We start from the raw sequence: 17,992 nt of genomic DNA, 5'->3' as shown, positions 1-17,992 counted from the left end.
GCCTTTACGTATTCATGAACAGCAATGAATGGGACGCTGAAGCTAGTATAAAAATGACGATGGTTTCGTTTAATTTATCCGACGAAGAGAAGTTCGAAAGTTACGACATCTTATGCAGTTTTATTTCTGTAATTTCCACCAATTTTGACTTTTCAGTTATCTTAGGTACTAAAGTTGAACTAAACTATACATTATTTCGTGTTGGACATATATAAGCTATCTGAAAAGCTTTAACAACCGAAATAGATTATTTTTCTGGTAGTAAAGCAATTAATAAATATATTCATATACAATTTCTTCGTTCTTCGTATTATAATACTCGAACCTAATTGTCATACAGAGTACAGTCCAATGGCAACAAACGCAACTTGCATTAGTAGTTATACAATGAATTCCTACCACGCAGCGATGCGTTTAATCGCCATGCTATCTTAGAGGTAAGTAGCTAACTCTAATCTGCAATAACCGTAAAAAGAATTCATAAAACAAGAGAGTGGAGCCTGCGAAAAGCTCATCCTAGCTACTTCCATCGATCTTAATATTCATTATCATTAAACTGGCAGGTCCTACATAAAATATCTCTTACCCATTTTGTGTTGAAATTAGAATTCCAAGAAGACAACGGAGCTCGTCGTCATCAGCGTGAAAGGCGTTTGAAGATGCACGTGAAACGTCGCGACGCGGCACGCGACGTATAATATCGCTAGCACGGATCAATGAACGTGAAAGTGCGCTTTCATTTCAAGACGTTCTTTCGAGGATGATTCTATAATCAACGCGACCCTGTGCCTGCGTCTTTATTTTGCATCAGCTCCTATTTGCAAGATAGGGCCCATAGGAATACGCATCCGCTTGATTAAGGGGTTTACACCCCCTTCAATTTGTTCAAGTCGATAATCATGCGTATCGATCTTTCGCGTGGGTTGCACCTTTGTTCATCGTCGATGAGAACCGTCCTTAAGACAAGTTAAGTCGTTAAATTGAGATCGCTCTCCCAACGCCCTCTTTAACGACAGGATAAGCTGCACTTTTAATTACTCGCAGTTAGTATAATAATAGGTATATCTGAAATGCGAATGACCTTAAAGGCGAGCTTGCATCTTCAGCGAAGATAGGGGAGAAATATTCGTCATTAATTCTAAAGAGCTGTTTACTGATAATAAGAGAAAACGCTGATCGTACGAAGTAACGAAGCAAACAGCCGAATGGCTAGTTTTTATGGAGTAGTTTTTATAAAGAATTTCAAGTGTATGGTGGTAACAATAGGAGATAGAAATATATTATGTGCGTTTACAAAAGCATTCCGTTATATCTTGGAAATATTGGATATGGACTCCGATAAACGAAGCTTCGAAATGTACATAAATTGAAAGATTAACTATCGTATGTTTGCCAATTATCGAAGAAGAAAGAATGGTATTTGTACATCTACGTTACGATAGCAGAGTATATATACATACGGAATAGTACGGTAAGTATCAGCAGATTGTCAATTATTTACAATTCAAATGAATCCAAGTTAGTTGATCAAATTGACGTTACAAAGTAGAAATCTTAATACTTCTATATAATTTCCAGCTGTTGAATAATATAATACGACGCAATAAGAACGCAACAAAATGTCGATAGAGAGATAGTTACACTTTTCTTAGAGTATTTATCAAGTAAATTTCTTATCGAATAATTGTAGCGACGCGTTTAAAGAATTTATCAAATACCAGTGGAAAATATCAAGGGCGGTTTTTTACACATCTACGCATCAAAAATATCGTACCTCGATCGTCTTGAGAAAAAAACATTTAAAACGATCTATTTCCAGTACCGGCACGGGTCTCGCATCTGTCGTCTAAAAATGACAGAGTCTACGTTACGAAACTTTTGCTTGCTACTGTACGGATGTCAGTCAAGAACGCATAATCGGAAACAACAGTCTAGAAACGTGAGAAGAATTCCAACGAGTATGTCCTGATGTCTACTATGATTTTCAGCGTAGATATTGTTCTCATAATTTTTTTCTGTATAATGACTCATCCATTACGCGAAAGATAAAGCGCGAAAATCTCTTGTTACAAAGGAAACACGGAAAGTTTGATTTATCGATGAATCGTATAAAAAATAAATCGTTAAATTTGAGACAGCTACTTTTCAATTCACAGGCTGTAATATGAGAAAAGAAAAAGGAAACTCGTATCAAAAAGGGTTCGATAACGCTCCACCCACTCAAAATACTTTTTATCGATTTACTTATTCTTCCTATATGCTCACGGAATACTTGCGCTTTTAATAACACGCAATCGAGGATTCCGTGTGAGAGACAATGATTTTAACAAACTATTGTCACCCGTGGTTATCGATAATTTGTCTTTGTTCGAGTTTCACTGAATCCAGTCATGTTTATTCATGTATACGGAGCAACTCGTGTAAAAGAGCCACGAAATATTGTTTCACCATGAAATAATAATTTCCAATTTTGGAAATTCAATTGATAAAAAGGTTATAAATATAATTAAAGAGTGATTCTAACAAGAGGTAAGAAATAAAAAATCTTTAAAGTGGTGGATGTACATGATTCGATCGAAGATTACGCGCTGATCGAACCGTGAAAATCGAGCTTCCAATCATAAAGTTTCTCTACGTAATTCAATGCTAACTCAGACTTAATGCATTCTAAATTGCGATAGCCTGTCGGCCGGACTTATATTTAGATGCCTGCACATCGGAGAAAAGATAGTATTTGATACACGTACACACGTTTCTCGCGAGAAAAATGTTTTGTGCGAAGCCCGCGTTTTTCATAGATATCAGCGTTGATGCCGCCGATGCTTTACCTTTCCAACTTTTAGAATTTTGGATATGTCTCGAATGCTTTAATTATCTTTCTTATGAGTCTCAGGATAGCTATGGTAAATAAAATCATATCGAATCATATCGAATAAAACCATATCTATTAATTATCAGATAACTTGAACGGTAAACTCAAAGTTTGTACGACAAATATTACACGAGTATTACGAATGATTAATAGTAATGTTCGACTATAATATTAAACATTTCAAATGATACTATTTAGTAAATATCAATAGCGGAAAATAATACACGTTAAACATGTTAACAGTAAAAGTCAATTGGATTAATTAATAATAAATGTGCAGGTTTAGGGATGTAACAATGATATTAATAATACGAATATTATTTGCGAATCTGTAAGCATGTACACATAAAATAGCTGTAGAATTGCGTAGTCTGAAATTTCCAACCGAATTATTCGGAAATCTGCATAAAAAATGAAGAAATGAACAGTGTTGTCAACATGCAGGTGAGATGTAAACATATACATATAAATATTTATTATATATATATATAAAACATAATGCAGCGCGTTCTTAAATTATGTGATATCGGAGGAAAGTGCAGTTGGTATAATATGTAACGGATGCTATACGCAATAGTCGCTGTGTAAGCACGTGTGAACGTGCAACTTTCGTCAAGAATATCTCGCCGTTGGCGCATTCCATAATTTATGAAAACGTACGACCACGTTGAAACGCAAATAGAACATTCCTGGCGAAAGATGGAATTTTGGTCAAAAAAATGAAAACGATGGGCGTCGAAACTCAGCGCCTGTGTAAAATTTATGGCGATCCGACCGTGCTCAAGAAACTAACCAAATGTTACTTTTTTTCTATTCGAGGTATTCTTTAAACTGTATATGTTTGGGAATTTCAAGAAGAAATGCTGATAAAATCTATGATACAATGCTGAATTGCAAACTGCAGGAAAATCCTTGTTTCGAGAAAGGGTGAAACTAAGTACGATAAATCGAAAAAAAAGCAGTATAGAATAGAAAAGGTATCAGTATTAATTTTATTCTTATTTATTTGCTAAGTATCAACGACCAATATTAGTTTATACTCGTTTTTTCTTTCCTTCGCTCCACTATAAATAGATAATTACAACGTGGATAAAGTATCTGCAATACGCTGTGCTCGTAACGTTCTCATTTGTTTCAGCGAAAGAGGAATTTTACATAAAATTTCAAAAGCTTTGTCTTCCGCTGGTGACGAAGTATGACTATGCATATTAATTCGCATAGTGTACCGCGAGTTAAACGATATAGGATAAGCGAAAAATGTATGTAAATATGTCACTTAGATGAAAATAAGGTTAATAAATATGAAACAGGCTGGCGCCCATCGCACGAAGGTGTCGCGTGTAACGTGTGTAACGTGTACACTGCACGAAACCGCACGGCGTTACGAAAATTAGATATCCTTATACCGCATGAAATATTATATTTTATATTTTTCGTAGATACTTCGCAATTTTCGTCAGTTTTCGTTTCGAATTTTTGTAGCGAAAACAAAAAAGGAAATGGACGAAAAATATAGCAAATTCAAGTAATAAATTAGACACGATCTTACAAAAGAGCTTCTCTTTTCCTCTTTCTTACTTTTCCTCTAAAGAATCTGTTGTATTATATTTCGCCGTGAGTTGGTTTAAGTTGATCCCTCGAACTCGTCAGGACTTATTTTCTTGCGAAGTACGAGACACGCCAACAAACAAGTTTTCCCAACGTGCTGTTTTACATCTTCGTGAAGCGTCAAAGATCCGTCGACGAGAAACATCAAAGAACGGATATCAGGGCTAAAAAATCAGTAGAAAACGGATGGAACAACGGAAGATTTCCATCGACCTCGGGGGCCAAAAAGACGAACCCGTTGCGCACGGTTTCGAGCACGTAACGCGCGTAAACACAATAGCGTTGAATGGGGATGGATATATAGGGTGAACCTTAAATGATTCATAGGCAACGAGAGAGGGTGTAACGGGCCATTCACAAGCTAGAGCATTGAACGCGTTCAGCCCTGACATATTGATCACCAAGAAGCACTTTCGATGCTGTTTTTTGCCGATTCTCGATATAATAAAAAATCAAATCGAGTCTATCGTTTATTTCAAATTGGCCAAAATATGGAAGAACAGAGAGGAAGAGAAGCGATATTATTCTATAAAAAGAAACAAATTCATATCGTGTGCTTCGTGACGCGCATTTCAAAGGGGTAAATTATTAATTGAACTGATAATCGAGGAGCAAATTTATTTTCCGTCTGTCATCGTTCGTTTTCTAAGACCGTGAATATTTAACGTTATTTTCGTAAAAGCCACGCGAGGTTCTAAATAAATGAAATCTGCAAGTATACGAGAGCTTAGCTTCTGTAATTTTCCACGTTATACCCAGCGGGTCGTGAGTAAAAGCATGCACGATCTGTTCAACGTAAGTTTCGTTCGTTAAAGGGATTCTGGTACGAAAAGCCAGTCTTTCGTAGATGCAAACTATGGGCAGAGACGAACCCGTTTGGAAAGATCCGCGCACTTCGATTCGAGTATCGTGTTCCTCCGCATCGCGAATATCCCGGGGCTTAAAGGGGACCGCTTTATAAACGACTAAATAAATTACGACTGCGTCTAGTCACCTTGAAGCTAGGGGCCGCAGGAAAAGTGTTAAAGCGGAATCGCTCTGCTATTCAATTTGCGAATGATTGCGACCGCGCGGCGATGCAATTAGGAAGATTGAAATATGATAATCAGTAAATGATTCTGATCCGTTCCAATTAGAATACCAAGTGCAATTTTTCTTAAAATATTTCTTATATCGCGCGGCGATTGTTATTTTTACCACTTAATTAATTAATTAAAGACTACAAAAAGAAAAATCATATTTTCGTCTTTTTTGCATGAATAATATTCAATATGCTGTCATTCAATTCTCCAACATATTGTATTACCAAAAACGTCATCTTACATGAGTTTATGATTAAATATTGATTTTAGTCATCCCTTTGAATATTTAGAAAATATCGATTGCTATACCATTGACTGTACGAGTAATGCTTTATTCATTTTTTACTAAAATGTGGTAAATGTATTTGTCTATGTTAAAAGTTTGACGAGTATCAAATTGTACCATTTTTACAACATACGAATAAATATATTGTATTGCTTCTACGATTTGTTTTATTTATTCAAATTTTCACACTATGTTTATTTGAAAATGTAGATACACGAAGCGAAAGCAAAACGCAAATACGTGTGCATACGTGTATAAAATAAAAAATTGAAAAATAGCGACGAAGAGATGAAAATGTGCACTATCGCGCGAAATATTTCTGGAACCTTCGACAAAAAATAACAGAGTTTGTGTTCCACTAAATTATAAGAGCGGAAAAATTATTATGTGAGCGTATGTTCGCAAACATTGTCCTTTCGAGCTGGTGTCTCGCGTATAAAACTAAATCACAATTTTTCTGCATCAATTTTCAGAGAACGATAAAGTGCAGAAAATGTTCGAGAACTCCTGCTGCTAATATAAGTAATTATACATTTGTTCAAGAACCCTAACCGAGACCTTTTGGGATGGAGTAAGACAGGAAATCGGTGAAACCCTAGCAGCGGTTCCTACGATTCTACCTACTTACTAGTATTAGTTGTACAAAAACAGAAAACACTGAACCGTTACGCTATATTGATTTAAAATATTACAAGTTCGTGCTTTTGCTAATATTTGCAATACTATGGGATACAAATTTTGATGACACGAACGATCTGCAATTTTAGCACACTGTCACAGCAAAGTTTTTTGAGGCCAATGATTCTATTTCGAAACGAAGAAGATTATAAATGCACGCAGATTTATTTATAGCAGCCTTCTCCCTTTTCTATTTTTTATAAGCGAAGAAGATAAGTAACAATTTTCACATGAAATATGAAAAAGTTTTCAAGAACCATCATAAGTTTAATTTTATTTGCGATATTTCACACACCACTGCTACACATAAATAACGTTATCTAGAAATTATTAAGAACATTTGGACGAAAAGTCGTAATCGATGGATGCAAAAGAAAGTTTTATCGGTTTCTTTGGCAGTAAATTCACCATTCCTCCCTTTAACGTCATGAACGTTTTCACGTAGAATTTACATCACTGAGCGTTACCAACGCCAGCGGTGCTCCGCCGTGTAGCGAATTTGAAATTTAATGGGCCTCAAAAAAGTGCGTGCTCGCTTTGCCCGATTTTAAGGAATCTTTCATTAAACGAAAGAAGGAAGGAGAATAAAGTTAAAGGAGAAAGTCTTTCCTCCGCGGAAAAAAAGCAGTAAATCGCATTCTGAACAGAAGATCCGAATGCGTGTTTATCGCGTTATTTTGCTGCTTTCTAAGGAAGCCCGATGAGCTTGCACGAAATCGCGGTCGAGTTCACGTTAAATCTATTTACCGTCTCAAACGAACTCCGTGGAACGACGTATCTCAGATTCTCCTTGAGAGAGTAAGAAACGTTGTAAACGACGATGGAAAACCTATCTCGGCTTATTTGTAGAAAAATCGTCGTCGTCTGAGGACCGGCGTGCAAATTTCACATTCTCCCATTGGATACCGTGCGTGTCTTCGCCATATCGCTTACGCGCTTCCAAAAAAAACAAGTAAGAAAGTTAGATTAGTAAATCTAAAATTTACATTAATCGTGAAAAGGTCAGTAATAGTCTAACAATATGTGCATCGCAACGCCTACATCTTCCTGTCATTCATTCACTTCATCTCATTTCATTGGGGTTATATCATTATCATATCATTACAAGAAGGATGAGGTTGACTGCAATACACTAAATATTTGAGCCCATACACATTCATGTAATTTTTATTATTATTATTATTATTATTATTGTTATTATTATTACTAATATTATTATTATTGAAGAGAGCTGTAATTGTAAAACAGCAATCTTACTTATTACGTGATAGATAAAGAATCGATAATCCTCGATGGGCAATTAGTTATAGTTAAGCCATTAAGACAGTTTTAATACAAAATATTAATAATGAAAAGATTATAGATGAAAGAATATAGTGTACTAGTTGAGAAAATAATATATGGCGGTCTAGAATCTGATGTCATCGCTAAAAATAAGCGGAAAATCTGTTATTCGAATAATTATAATACGCGGTATTTAGTGTCTCAAAAATAATTTTATCATGATAAAAATGAAGTAATAAAATTTTTATGTAATGCTCTTTTCCAACGTCATCGTGGTTTAGATGAGAGGAGAGGGGGAATTAACGAAGCGTAACGTATCCCAAATATTACAGCGCAGCGCGGTATTGACATTATGTTCCCGCCATAATACAATTTACAACTACTCTTCTACCCCACTTTGGAATTTCCAACATACCTTGTGAAACAGAAATATAATACCTTGGATAACATACCGAACGTCAACGTGATCGGCAAAATAATCGACATTGACATTTGCACTGTTGCAACATTACACTCGAATGTAGCAGTCCCCAGTACCCTCGATGTGATTACGAAAATCGATAAAATACTCGTACAACTACCACATATTACACCATTAAATATGTATGTATAGTATGCACACGTATCAAATATATATTTCGCATGTTACTCCCGATTGAAATTGAGCCAAAATATCATGGCTCTCTCAGATCTCTCTGATACATCTCGAACTCTTAAATTCTCAAATATCGCAAAATATCGATCACTGAACTCAAAGCTGGTTGCGCGAGGTGCTATCGACCTTTGTTCATCGATCATAGTCAACGGGAGAAAATTGAAGATGAGATGAATAAATTTACCTTTTAATTGCGAAAAGCACGCACGATCCAACAGTGTTGGAAAATGTAATACGACGATATATTCGCAGCTGATGTATATTTCGAAGAAATTTGCAGCTGCTTTAGCGTATTCTATTTGCATAGGCATGTATGCATACTTACTCGACCGCGTGAATGAAAGCCAAGGTGGCGCCCGGTATGAGCAGGTCATCGCTGCCGACACGCCAACGTCTGCCAAACGTGATGAGAGCCGGCATGTTTCGTTCAGTAACTTTGTGGCTCGCCCGAGCAATTGTCCTCGTACGCGAGCAAAAACATTCACGTACGATGACATAACCTATACCGGCACAAATAACGCGATTAACTCATCGACCGACCGACTATGTGTTGCTTGGTGTACCTCGCGAAACGAACAACCGGACCGTCGAACCTCGTGACCATTCGGCTGTCACGGATGTACTGAATCAGTGAAACGCGGAACGAAACTCCGCTCGGTCGGTTCATAGCGAGGCAAAAAAAAATGGAGGGAATCCTGGATCGCTTTGCGGTAAATTTGTTTTTAAATTCAAGGTGTTCGAATGGTAGGATAATAGGGTCATTGTTGTCTTAAAGTGGGTCTATATATAAAATACTTATATTTATATCATAGTTAAACTGCACATGTTTATGTATTTATGGAAAATTTAGAAATGCAGAATACACGAAATTCACACAATGCACAAAAATGTATAAAATATCCAAAATATATTTATTATAGTAAATTATGATATTTAATAGATGGGAAAACTCTGTATCCGCAATCTAGTGATAATAATGTTATTTTCTGTACTGAAATATAAATCAGTAATATTTACGAAAAACAAATTATTTCTTCATTAACAATTTGTGGCGCAACATTATTTTCGTATATTTTTTTATACGTACTTTTTATTTAATTATGATCACGTCGTATATTTATTCGAAGACACGATGTGACTTTTTAATCTTCTCAATCTTCTTCATTAACGCGAGAGCAAATTCAATAAACTCAATGAATCATATTTCTTCCTAGTGGAACTGAAGAAATAGAAGGGAAATAAGTTCAATCAGGAAGAATCTCGAAAAATATTTGAATGGAAATCTTTGATCTTATCTTGTTAGAAAATAGGATCAAGGTACTTGACAACTTCGATTCACTCGAGTTAGCAGCAAACAAGCAAATGCTTAAATTTTTTAATAACTTTGATATCATACCCGCTGCGATAAGACATCTGTCCGCGATTCTTAATTAGTTTCCAACACGGTTAGATGTTTTATCAACTGTATTTTTCAAAGTACGATACAAACTTCTTAAATTCATATTCTCAAGGGCCTTCATAAAAAAAGAGATAAATTTAAAAATAAAATACATCATTTCTAGTAAGTCTTTTTCCATGTATCGAAAAGCTCGGATTTGCGTGACTTTCATGTCAATCTGTGTTTAATATGCATAAAAGACAAGATGCGGGACATCACGGAATTCTATTTGAATACGTCCATATTCGTCTACGTTTAAACGGTCGATATCAAAATAATAAATAACAAAACAAATCGACATTTTTACGAAGAATCTGTGTCTAGGGACGAAAGATGAAATGCACATCAACTAACCGAGATAAAGTTTCGATGTCGTGCACAGCTAGTCGGTGGGACAATACACGAGATAACAGAGAAAATTGATTGTACATTCGTTCAAAGGGCCGTACAAACGTCAACAACGGCTAGACGTTGTTTTAATTGAAACTTTATCGGCTATTCTGTATCGCCCGATAGAAGAAGACACAGAGTCTGCGTTCCAGACATGGACATATTAGAGACGTATCGAGAGCCGCAAATTTATAAAGATGACTAGTACGAAATGGACGATCGCCAATTTTGTATGTATTCGCCTATCGTTTATCTCTCTCTCTCTCTTTCTTTCTCTGTCTCTCTATCTCTCTGTATCGGGTCATTTACCGCGTTTATTAACGATTTTTCAAAGTTAAAACATACAGCATTGGCGTGCTATCACGCGAAAACTATCCTTTGATCATCGCTAATAATAAGCCCGGGGATATTGATGCCTAATAATTTCCTCTAAACACGCGATAAATTACAACGCTCTGATAAAAACGCGCCAGATCTCGACACGAGCAATTTTCTGAAAATGTATATAACCGTGTAGTTTTTGATTTGAATCCGTAATTAAGTGGTAACGATCAAGAAGAATCGCGGAATTATTGAAATAAACGTATACATCGATCTATTTATTTCGTACGATTTTTATCTGGGGAAAGCGAATTTTATCGCCGCTAGAGTGTCGAAAGAACGAGAAAAAGAACTACGAATACATTTAATCGCTTTGCAATCATGAACGAGATATCTGGCGACGCAATATCGTTCGTACGACGAACACGAACGAGTTACCCTGCGGCTAAATACCGTTTGTACAACACCACGGATGAAGTATCTCGCCAGTCTATTTTTCTGTAATTACAACTCTTGTCCTAATAAACAAACACACGGGATATCTCGACCGTGGTCATTGTACGAACAATATTGTGTCGCAAGGTACTTTGTTCGTGACAGCAAAATGTTTAAATAGACTCTCGTGAATTTATGATATTTTCCAAATATTGTTACTCGTTTAAACAAAATTTAATTGCGATCAGGAAGCCTTTACGTATTTCGTTAATCAAAGTCATGAAAATGTTGGTAAAAATTCGACCACGCTTTAACCAAAACTTAATCATGATTTACAAAGTATACATACGTATATTAGAATTTTAACAAACGTATCAAACAAAACCAACCCGGACGGGGCAAGATGAGACCAGGATGAAACCAGGATGAAACCAGGTCGAAACTAGGACGAAACCAGGACGAAAGCGGAGCTAGGCCAAGACGAAACCAGAGCTAAGCCAAGACGAAACCAGGACGACACCACAAGACATATTAAACAAAATTTTACGATAAATATCGGTAGGTTAGATAATAATTTATCCGTGGTGTCGTACGAATGGTATTGTATCGCGAGATATTTCGTCCGTGACCATTGCACGAAACTGTTACAAAATAAAAAAATAAAAAAATAATGCAACAACTGCTCAAACACAAAGTGAATCATTATCTTTATATATACAGTTCTAACATAGTTATATAGTCACGCACTGCAGCTTTAATTGCCTCGGGGCCTTTAGTCTCTAATTAAATTAAACTAAAAGAGTACCATCGTTTAACTGTAAAGGGTAAATAGCTCAACGGCAAACGAATTCACTCGGTTTTCCACTGTTGCATAATTTTCACGTTTCATATACGAGACATTGTAAATTGTATTAAAAGCTGCAAGTTGGCCTGCAACGGACGAGAAACTTTAAGACATAATTAAAATTCCTGTCTTCTTCACGCCTTAATGCTAATCGCGTTTAATTACACGATAAATAAATTAATCGGCCGATTTGTATCTACGTATTTTCGAAGATCACACGAAGGTACAGGGAATCCGGACGGTTACACGACGAGGGAAGCTAAATCGATTATTAAATTACGATGGTAATTAAATGGCGGAAATCATGCGTTCTGAGAATTTCTCTATCGAAACTAATCGAAATACGTATAGGTAAATGCTATGCGCATTAAGCACAATGTAGGTCACGTGGAATTATCCGCGAACATATTCTATTTCGAAGAGCTTCTATAAATACAAAGACAGGTATCTTTCGCGCTGATAGCATGTCCTATTAGCATTGAAAATTCTTGAAAATGCTGAAAATAACGACGGTTAGAACGGGACAAAGTGATTGATCGGGGTCCGTTATTAATATCGGAATGTTCACTCACCATATCAGATGCAGGATGAACAGGAAAGCACCGGGCACGACGAGGTCGTCACTGCCGACGCTCCATCGGCGCCGGAATACCACGATACCAGGCATATCTTCTTCAGGATCCTTTGGTCGTTCCTATTTCCCATTCAATCAGCCAAGACGCTCAACGATCCACCGATCAGCGAGGGGTGCAATCACCGGCTTTCGTCCTCGAATCACCGAGCGATACGAACTTGAACTCTGCTCCGAGATCTCTTTGGAAATCGACACGAACGCCGGTCGCCTCGTCGAGGTCGTCGTCGACGCGCATTTCCGTAACTGTGTTCCGGCGGACCACGAATTCTCTCCATCCTCCTCACCAGCAAACTTTATCGGAAACCTCTCGAGCGCTGTTCCCCTCGAATGAACGAGCTTTCATTCGCAACACGACGACAACGCATCGCGTTCTATCCACGATGTGGAAACTGAATCACGTTGAAGACACTGTTTCAACTGAGTCGTGAATTATCTTACGGAGAAACCTCTTGTACATACCAATCGTCCTTGCTGGATCTCAAAAGGAAAACGAATGCAATGATTAATGCGACGAAGCGCGCGATATTCGCTTAGATCGCGCACACACACCGCTACCGTGATATTCTTATTGTAAATGCGATAAATGTCAATCAAAAGATCGCGCACGATGGATCTTCTTCGGAAGAACGTTTCTTTAGATCTCCTTAGAGCCACTCAGATACTGACAATGTAACGCGAATTACGCAGGATAGCCTACGGCTTTGAATTTTGTCGAGCTGTTAAACGATTCAATTAATTCAATTTTGTTTAAATCTTGTATTCCAGCGATATTATTGGTGAAGACAAAGTTAACGAATATTCTATTCGTTTTAAAAGATATTGTTTCGCAAAACCATTGTGAGTCACAGACTGATTTTACCTCCCTTAGGAGAAGAATACGCGTCGTAGAACAATGGAGGACAAAAAGAGAATACAGTTCCGTGGGATGCGGATGGAAGGAAACGAGATAATAAAGACATGTACATAGACTCCTACATATTAAATCATCTCCGATATTACAACTTTTCCATAGACAATATTTCTCCATAGGAATTTATGTATCGTTTTTAGGGTCGAATGTTGCGATTATACGAAGGATAACATATAAATTATTTCCATCGTGTATGTACGTCAGAAACGAAAGTGGTTCACACTTTGAAAGGTAGCTGAAATCCTCGAGAATTCTCCGGAGATCGGTAAAACTTTTAAGCAGTGTTGGCACGCTTCTGAAATCATCCTTTCCATCCGCAGCCGAGAAGCGCAAGAATTTGATCAAACTAAGGGACGAGATCTTTTTACCGCATTCGCAGCAACTCGTTTAGCGAAATGAACGAAATCTACTAAGAGGGCTACAAGATCTTAAAGACCGAGCAAATTGTTCGTTCAGAATGGAATTCTAAAAAGAGTGATGCAACGCTCTGTTTACAGCAATCGTAACTGCTTCAAAGGTAAATTTTTATAGAAGAAATTAAATGAAACCATGCTTTGTCACTACGTGATGAAAGATTCTCTTATTTAGCATTAATTTAATCGAAATTTAACAGATTAACGAATCTAATTTGCGCAATTTCGCCTACTGGAATTATTCTTAATCTCTGACTGATATCTTCATTTGTACGCAAGATCGATACTAATCAAGCTATCAATGTCTGCCAAAATAGCTATGCATACTACTCACTCCTTAGACTGCAGAAAACCCGTAATATTTGCGATTTAGAGTATTAAAGACAGAAATCTCTTTCTTACTGTACTCCAATGAAAATCGTTTCGTCCTTGCAACATTGCTCTTACCATTCGTGTTTATCACGTTGTTCATCGAGACACTTTCCTATCGTCGAACTGCAATAAATGCTCACGAACCGATTCACACGTATCACGATATTTTACCCCGAACATGAGTTCTTTTTATCACAATCTAGACTCCTATTCAATTTAGATTCCTTGAAACTGTTCATTTTTTTTTTTTTTTTTTTTTTTTTGGATACACGTTTCTACAAAGATTCGTCTTGTTTCACTGGAAGCGTCAAGATCCTTTGGTGAATCGTATGGATCGCTTGTGCGATATGGTTCGCAGGAATAAAAGACACGAAGAAGCTGACTTTCCCCCGGCAAAGCCGATCGGCCGGCGTTACCGTCTACGATACCGCAACGCGTGTCCCTGCACCGCTATCATCATTTCTTTCCATGAAAAGTTGTTCAAGTAACGCGGTAATGCATTGATCGATGGATGCATTTTTTTCGCGAAACTTTGAGCCTGAGCTACACCACGTGCCGAAAAAGCATCATATCGTGAATACAAGAGTGAAACGAGAAAAGCACATAGTTCCACGATCGTCGAGGTGAGCCACCTCGAGCGCGACTGAGCACCAAATTTAAGCCATCGTGCACCTTCCACGGTTCTGAGGGCGCTCAATTTATGTTAACAGATGCGCGTGCGTCGCGACGCCTTTTGTGCGACAAGCGCTGCATCGCGTCCATCACTCGCTCCGCCTCATTTCCGTGACAGTCGTCGAACACCGACGATCAGTACGTCATCGTTTCATTTGTTTCAGTTTTTATGTCTATTAAATCAAAAGGATATTCGTAATTTTCCTTACGTGATATTTTTTCTTCTATTCCCTTTTTTATTTCATTGGAAATATAAACTGGCTTATAGATAATATTTAATAATTAAGCTTCTAGATAATATTTAAGCAATCCTGTTGATAATGTTTATGACGAATAAAATAACTGAATAACCATTAGAAATTGAAAAAATTACGATGTAGTTGATGTTTCTTAGATGTTCAGGTAACGACTAAGAATTAACATCTATAAACGAAAACAATCACTAATCATTCCTTGAGAGAACCAAAGCGAAACATTGATTCAGTTGAAAAAGAAATATTTTTTATCCGACAATCTTAAAATACTGTAAGTTTTGAGAATACAAAAAGGCTGTTTCATATGTAGGAAATATTTATTCTAAAAATATAGGGTATTTATAGTAACAACAGCTTAATATCCGCTTTTAATTCTTAACATATCTTGCAGATATCCGTAAAATTAACGAAAAATTAGAAGACATGTACCCGTAACTTTTTAATAACTTACTTACAATTATGTAAATAATTAAAAATACAATTTTTAATACAATTGTCTTCTTCTAACTATAAGGGGTTAAAATATTGTTGAAATAAACTCAGCGATATATATAATTTCGTCACTTCCTGCCGTAGATATTATATTACATTACATTATACAATATAAGCTTAAAGTAGTGGTCTTCTTATTTTCCTAATTTTGTACGGAACCAAAATTAGCGTGAATGAAACATTAATTAGTTCTCAACGTTTACTAATTTCTCGCTCGATCATAATTTTTTATATACCAGTCAACAGTATCTTTAATGGCTTGATTAAATGGTGTGAATTGAAAATTTGGTAAATATTTTCGTAATTTTGCATTGCTTGCTGTTTTCTTATACTGCCCATCGGCAGCAGACGTATCATATACTAGTTTTCCCTTAAAATTAAAAGCTTGTGCAATTGCCTCAGCTACTTGAGAAATTGTAACTTCTTGGGATTCGTCAACTGTGTCAAAGATAGATAAATTTCAAATAACATATACCAATATATACCATGTGTTTAATCGATCTTTTTGATTTACCTGATAATATAATTGGTTCCACAGAGTTATACTCTCTCAATACCCATATTATTAAGTTAGCTAAGTCTAAACTATAAATAAATTGTCTCAGTGGCTTCCCAGAACCTAATATGGTAAATACCTTATCTTCAGTATTTCCTAAAATATATACCAACAGATACCAACAATATTCTTTAAAACAATTGATAATTTATAAAAATCTTATTGGAAAAATATTGTACCATCTTTTATTAAATCATAAAGTCTGCGTATTAAACCTGGTATAACATGACTGGCACTGGGATGAAAATTATCATTTGGCCCAAACACATTGCATGGAACGATACTAGTATAAATTCTATGATACTGGTCATAATAACCTCTATTTTGGATATCTATAAGACGCTTGGCATAACTATAACCATAATTTGATGGATGTGGTGGGCCATTGTGAATCTAAGGAAATAAATATTAGATAATAGATATTAATATAGATATAACAAATATTAAGATAATAGAGGATACTATGCATTAAGGTAAGATAAGAATATATAAAAAGCAAAGCCTTAAAAATTACTAATATAAAAGATAATGTTACCATGGTTTCATCAATAGGATATGTTGTTTTATCAGGAAATATGCAAGTTGACAAACATGATATGACCTTGACAATGTCATTTTCATGAGCAGTTTGTAATACATTATCGTTCATGTGAATATTCCTACGCTAGAAATTTATAACATACATTTCCATCAATTTAAAAATAATAAAACAGGCATTAGTCAAGATTTTATTCCTTTACCAGAAAGTCCAAATTGTGAGTCATATTATGGAACAAGCCACCAACCATAGCAGCTAAATGAATAACGTGTGTAGGTTTATGTTTCTCAAATAATTTCTCTGTATCCTTTTTATCACTGGAAATACAATATATTTCACCTATAGCTTAACTAAGTAGTGTACTGATATATGACAATTAATAAATAATTTACCATAAGTCTGCATCTTTGGAACCTACAAATATCCATTTTTCATTTTCATTTTTATTTGTTTCGATGACATGTTCAATAGCTCTACCAACTAGTCCTGTTCCACCAGTTACAAGTATAATCTTTTTACCTTCAGACATGTTTCATGAAATCTATGGAAGCATTTAAATTTTTAAACTTGAACTTTTCCTTTATTTTTTACAGATTTAATGAAATTGAAAAATTTGTAAAAATAAAACATGATATTGACCATGTCACAATATGAGTTTAATTCTTTGATATAAAAAGTATGAAAAAATTGTAAATACACTTGTAAATATATTTTAAATCACTTAAATAATAAAAGACAGAGTTAGAAAATGATAGCACAGTAACAATATGGTTGTTAATTAAGTAAAAAATTTGAAATTCTTATTCTGTTCTTGGAGTCATTAAATATATTACATATTAGTACACTTTGACTAACAATTATTAATTTTGTAACTCACGCATAAAAACAAATACTTTGTTAGTATCAAACAAGTAGAATCTCTCTAGTAGAATAAATCACTTACAATAATTATATAAAAAAAATTGATAAAGACCAAGTTCGAATTGTACTATAATTGCTATAAGATAAAAACGTTCATATTGCCATCTGGCAACGAATATGGAAAACTACTATCTTATACCACAGGCGAAATATAATATAGACCTGACATACTATTTTCACTTTATATCACATGCGGTGTTATCGATTCAGCATGGAATAAGATTACAACCTGTAATTCCAATACTACCCACTACCAATGGTATAATCTTTTCCTACGTTGACTCCATACTTTCTTGCACATGAATCAATCGAGAAAAAGGATTATATATATATATAT

General features: G+C 35.7%; 2 protein-coding genes across 14 annotated transcripts in view; both read right to left on the bottom strand.

The window, feature by feature from the left end:
- Positions 1-14,882, bottom strand: part of inaE (inactivation no afterpotential E) — a 52,894-nt gene extending 38,012 nt beyond the window's left edge. For 2 of the 12 annotated variants that reach the window (XR_011174459.1, XM_069123435.1), the window contains exons 1-2: positions 14,298-14,880; positions 12,466-13,243 (exon numbers count right to left, since the gene is read on the bottom strand). Coding sequence is in view for 11 of the 12 variants with exons in the window: in XM_069123435.1 (XP_068979536.1) it covers positions 12,466-12,560 (95 nt within the window). In the remaining variant the exon portion in view is untranslated. Of the gene's footprint in view, positions 1-8,790; positions 9,077-12,465; positions 13,244-14,177 lie in introns of those variants that run through there. The other 10 variants (XM_069123432.1, XM_069123431.1, XM_069123426.1 and 7 more) reach the window with 9 other exon arrangements.
- An 816-nt stretch (positions 14,883-15,698) lies between these two features.
- Positions 15,699-17,816, bottom strand: Gmer (GDP-L-fucose synthase-like protein). 2 transcript variants are annotated; one of them, XM_069123442.1, is made up of 7 exons: positions 17,678-17,816; positions 17,127-17,275; positions 16,937-17,051; positions 16,732-16,860; positions 16,376-16,589; positions 16,155-16,292; positions 15,699-16,078 (listed from the first exon to the last, which is right to left on the bottom strand). In XM_069123442.1, the coding sequence occupies exons 2-7, from the start codon at positions 17,261-17,263 to the stop codon at positions 15,843-15,845; spliced, it is 969 nt and encodes a 322-aa protein (XP_068979543.1). In that variant the 5' UTR covers positions 17,264-17,275; positions 17,678-17,816; the 3' UTR covers positions 15,699-15,842. The 2 variants fall into 2 exon arrangements, with proteins under 2 accessions (XP_068979543.1, XP_068979542.1); XM_069123441.1 differs by having other exon boundaries at positions 17,612-17,756.
- Positions 17,817-17,992: the final 176 nt, after the last annotated feature.

The sequence above is a fragment of the Bombus flavifrons genome, chromosome 11, assembly GCF_040668555.2.
Source record: "Bombus flavifrons isolate JBK064 chromosome 11, iyBomFlav1_principal, whole genome shotgun sequence".
NCBI classification, from domain to species: Eukaryota; Metazoa; Arthropoda; class Insecta; order Hymenoptera; family Apidae; genus Bombus; species Bombus flavifrons.
The sequence above is the reverse complement of the archived record's forward strand: the minus strand, read 5'-3'. Positions and strand labels throughout refer to the sequence as shown.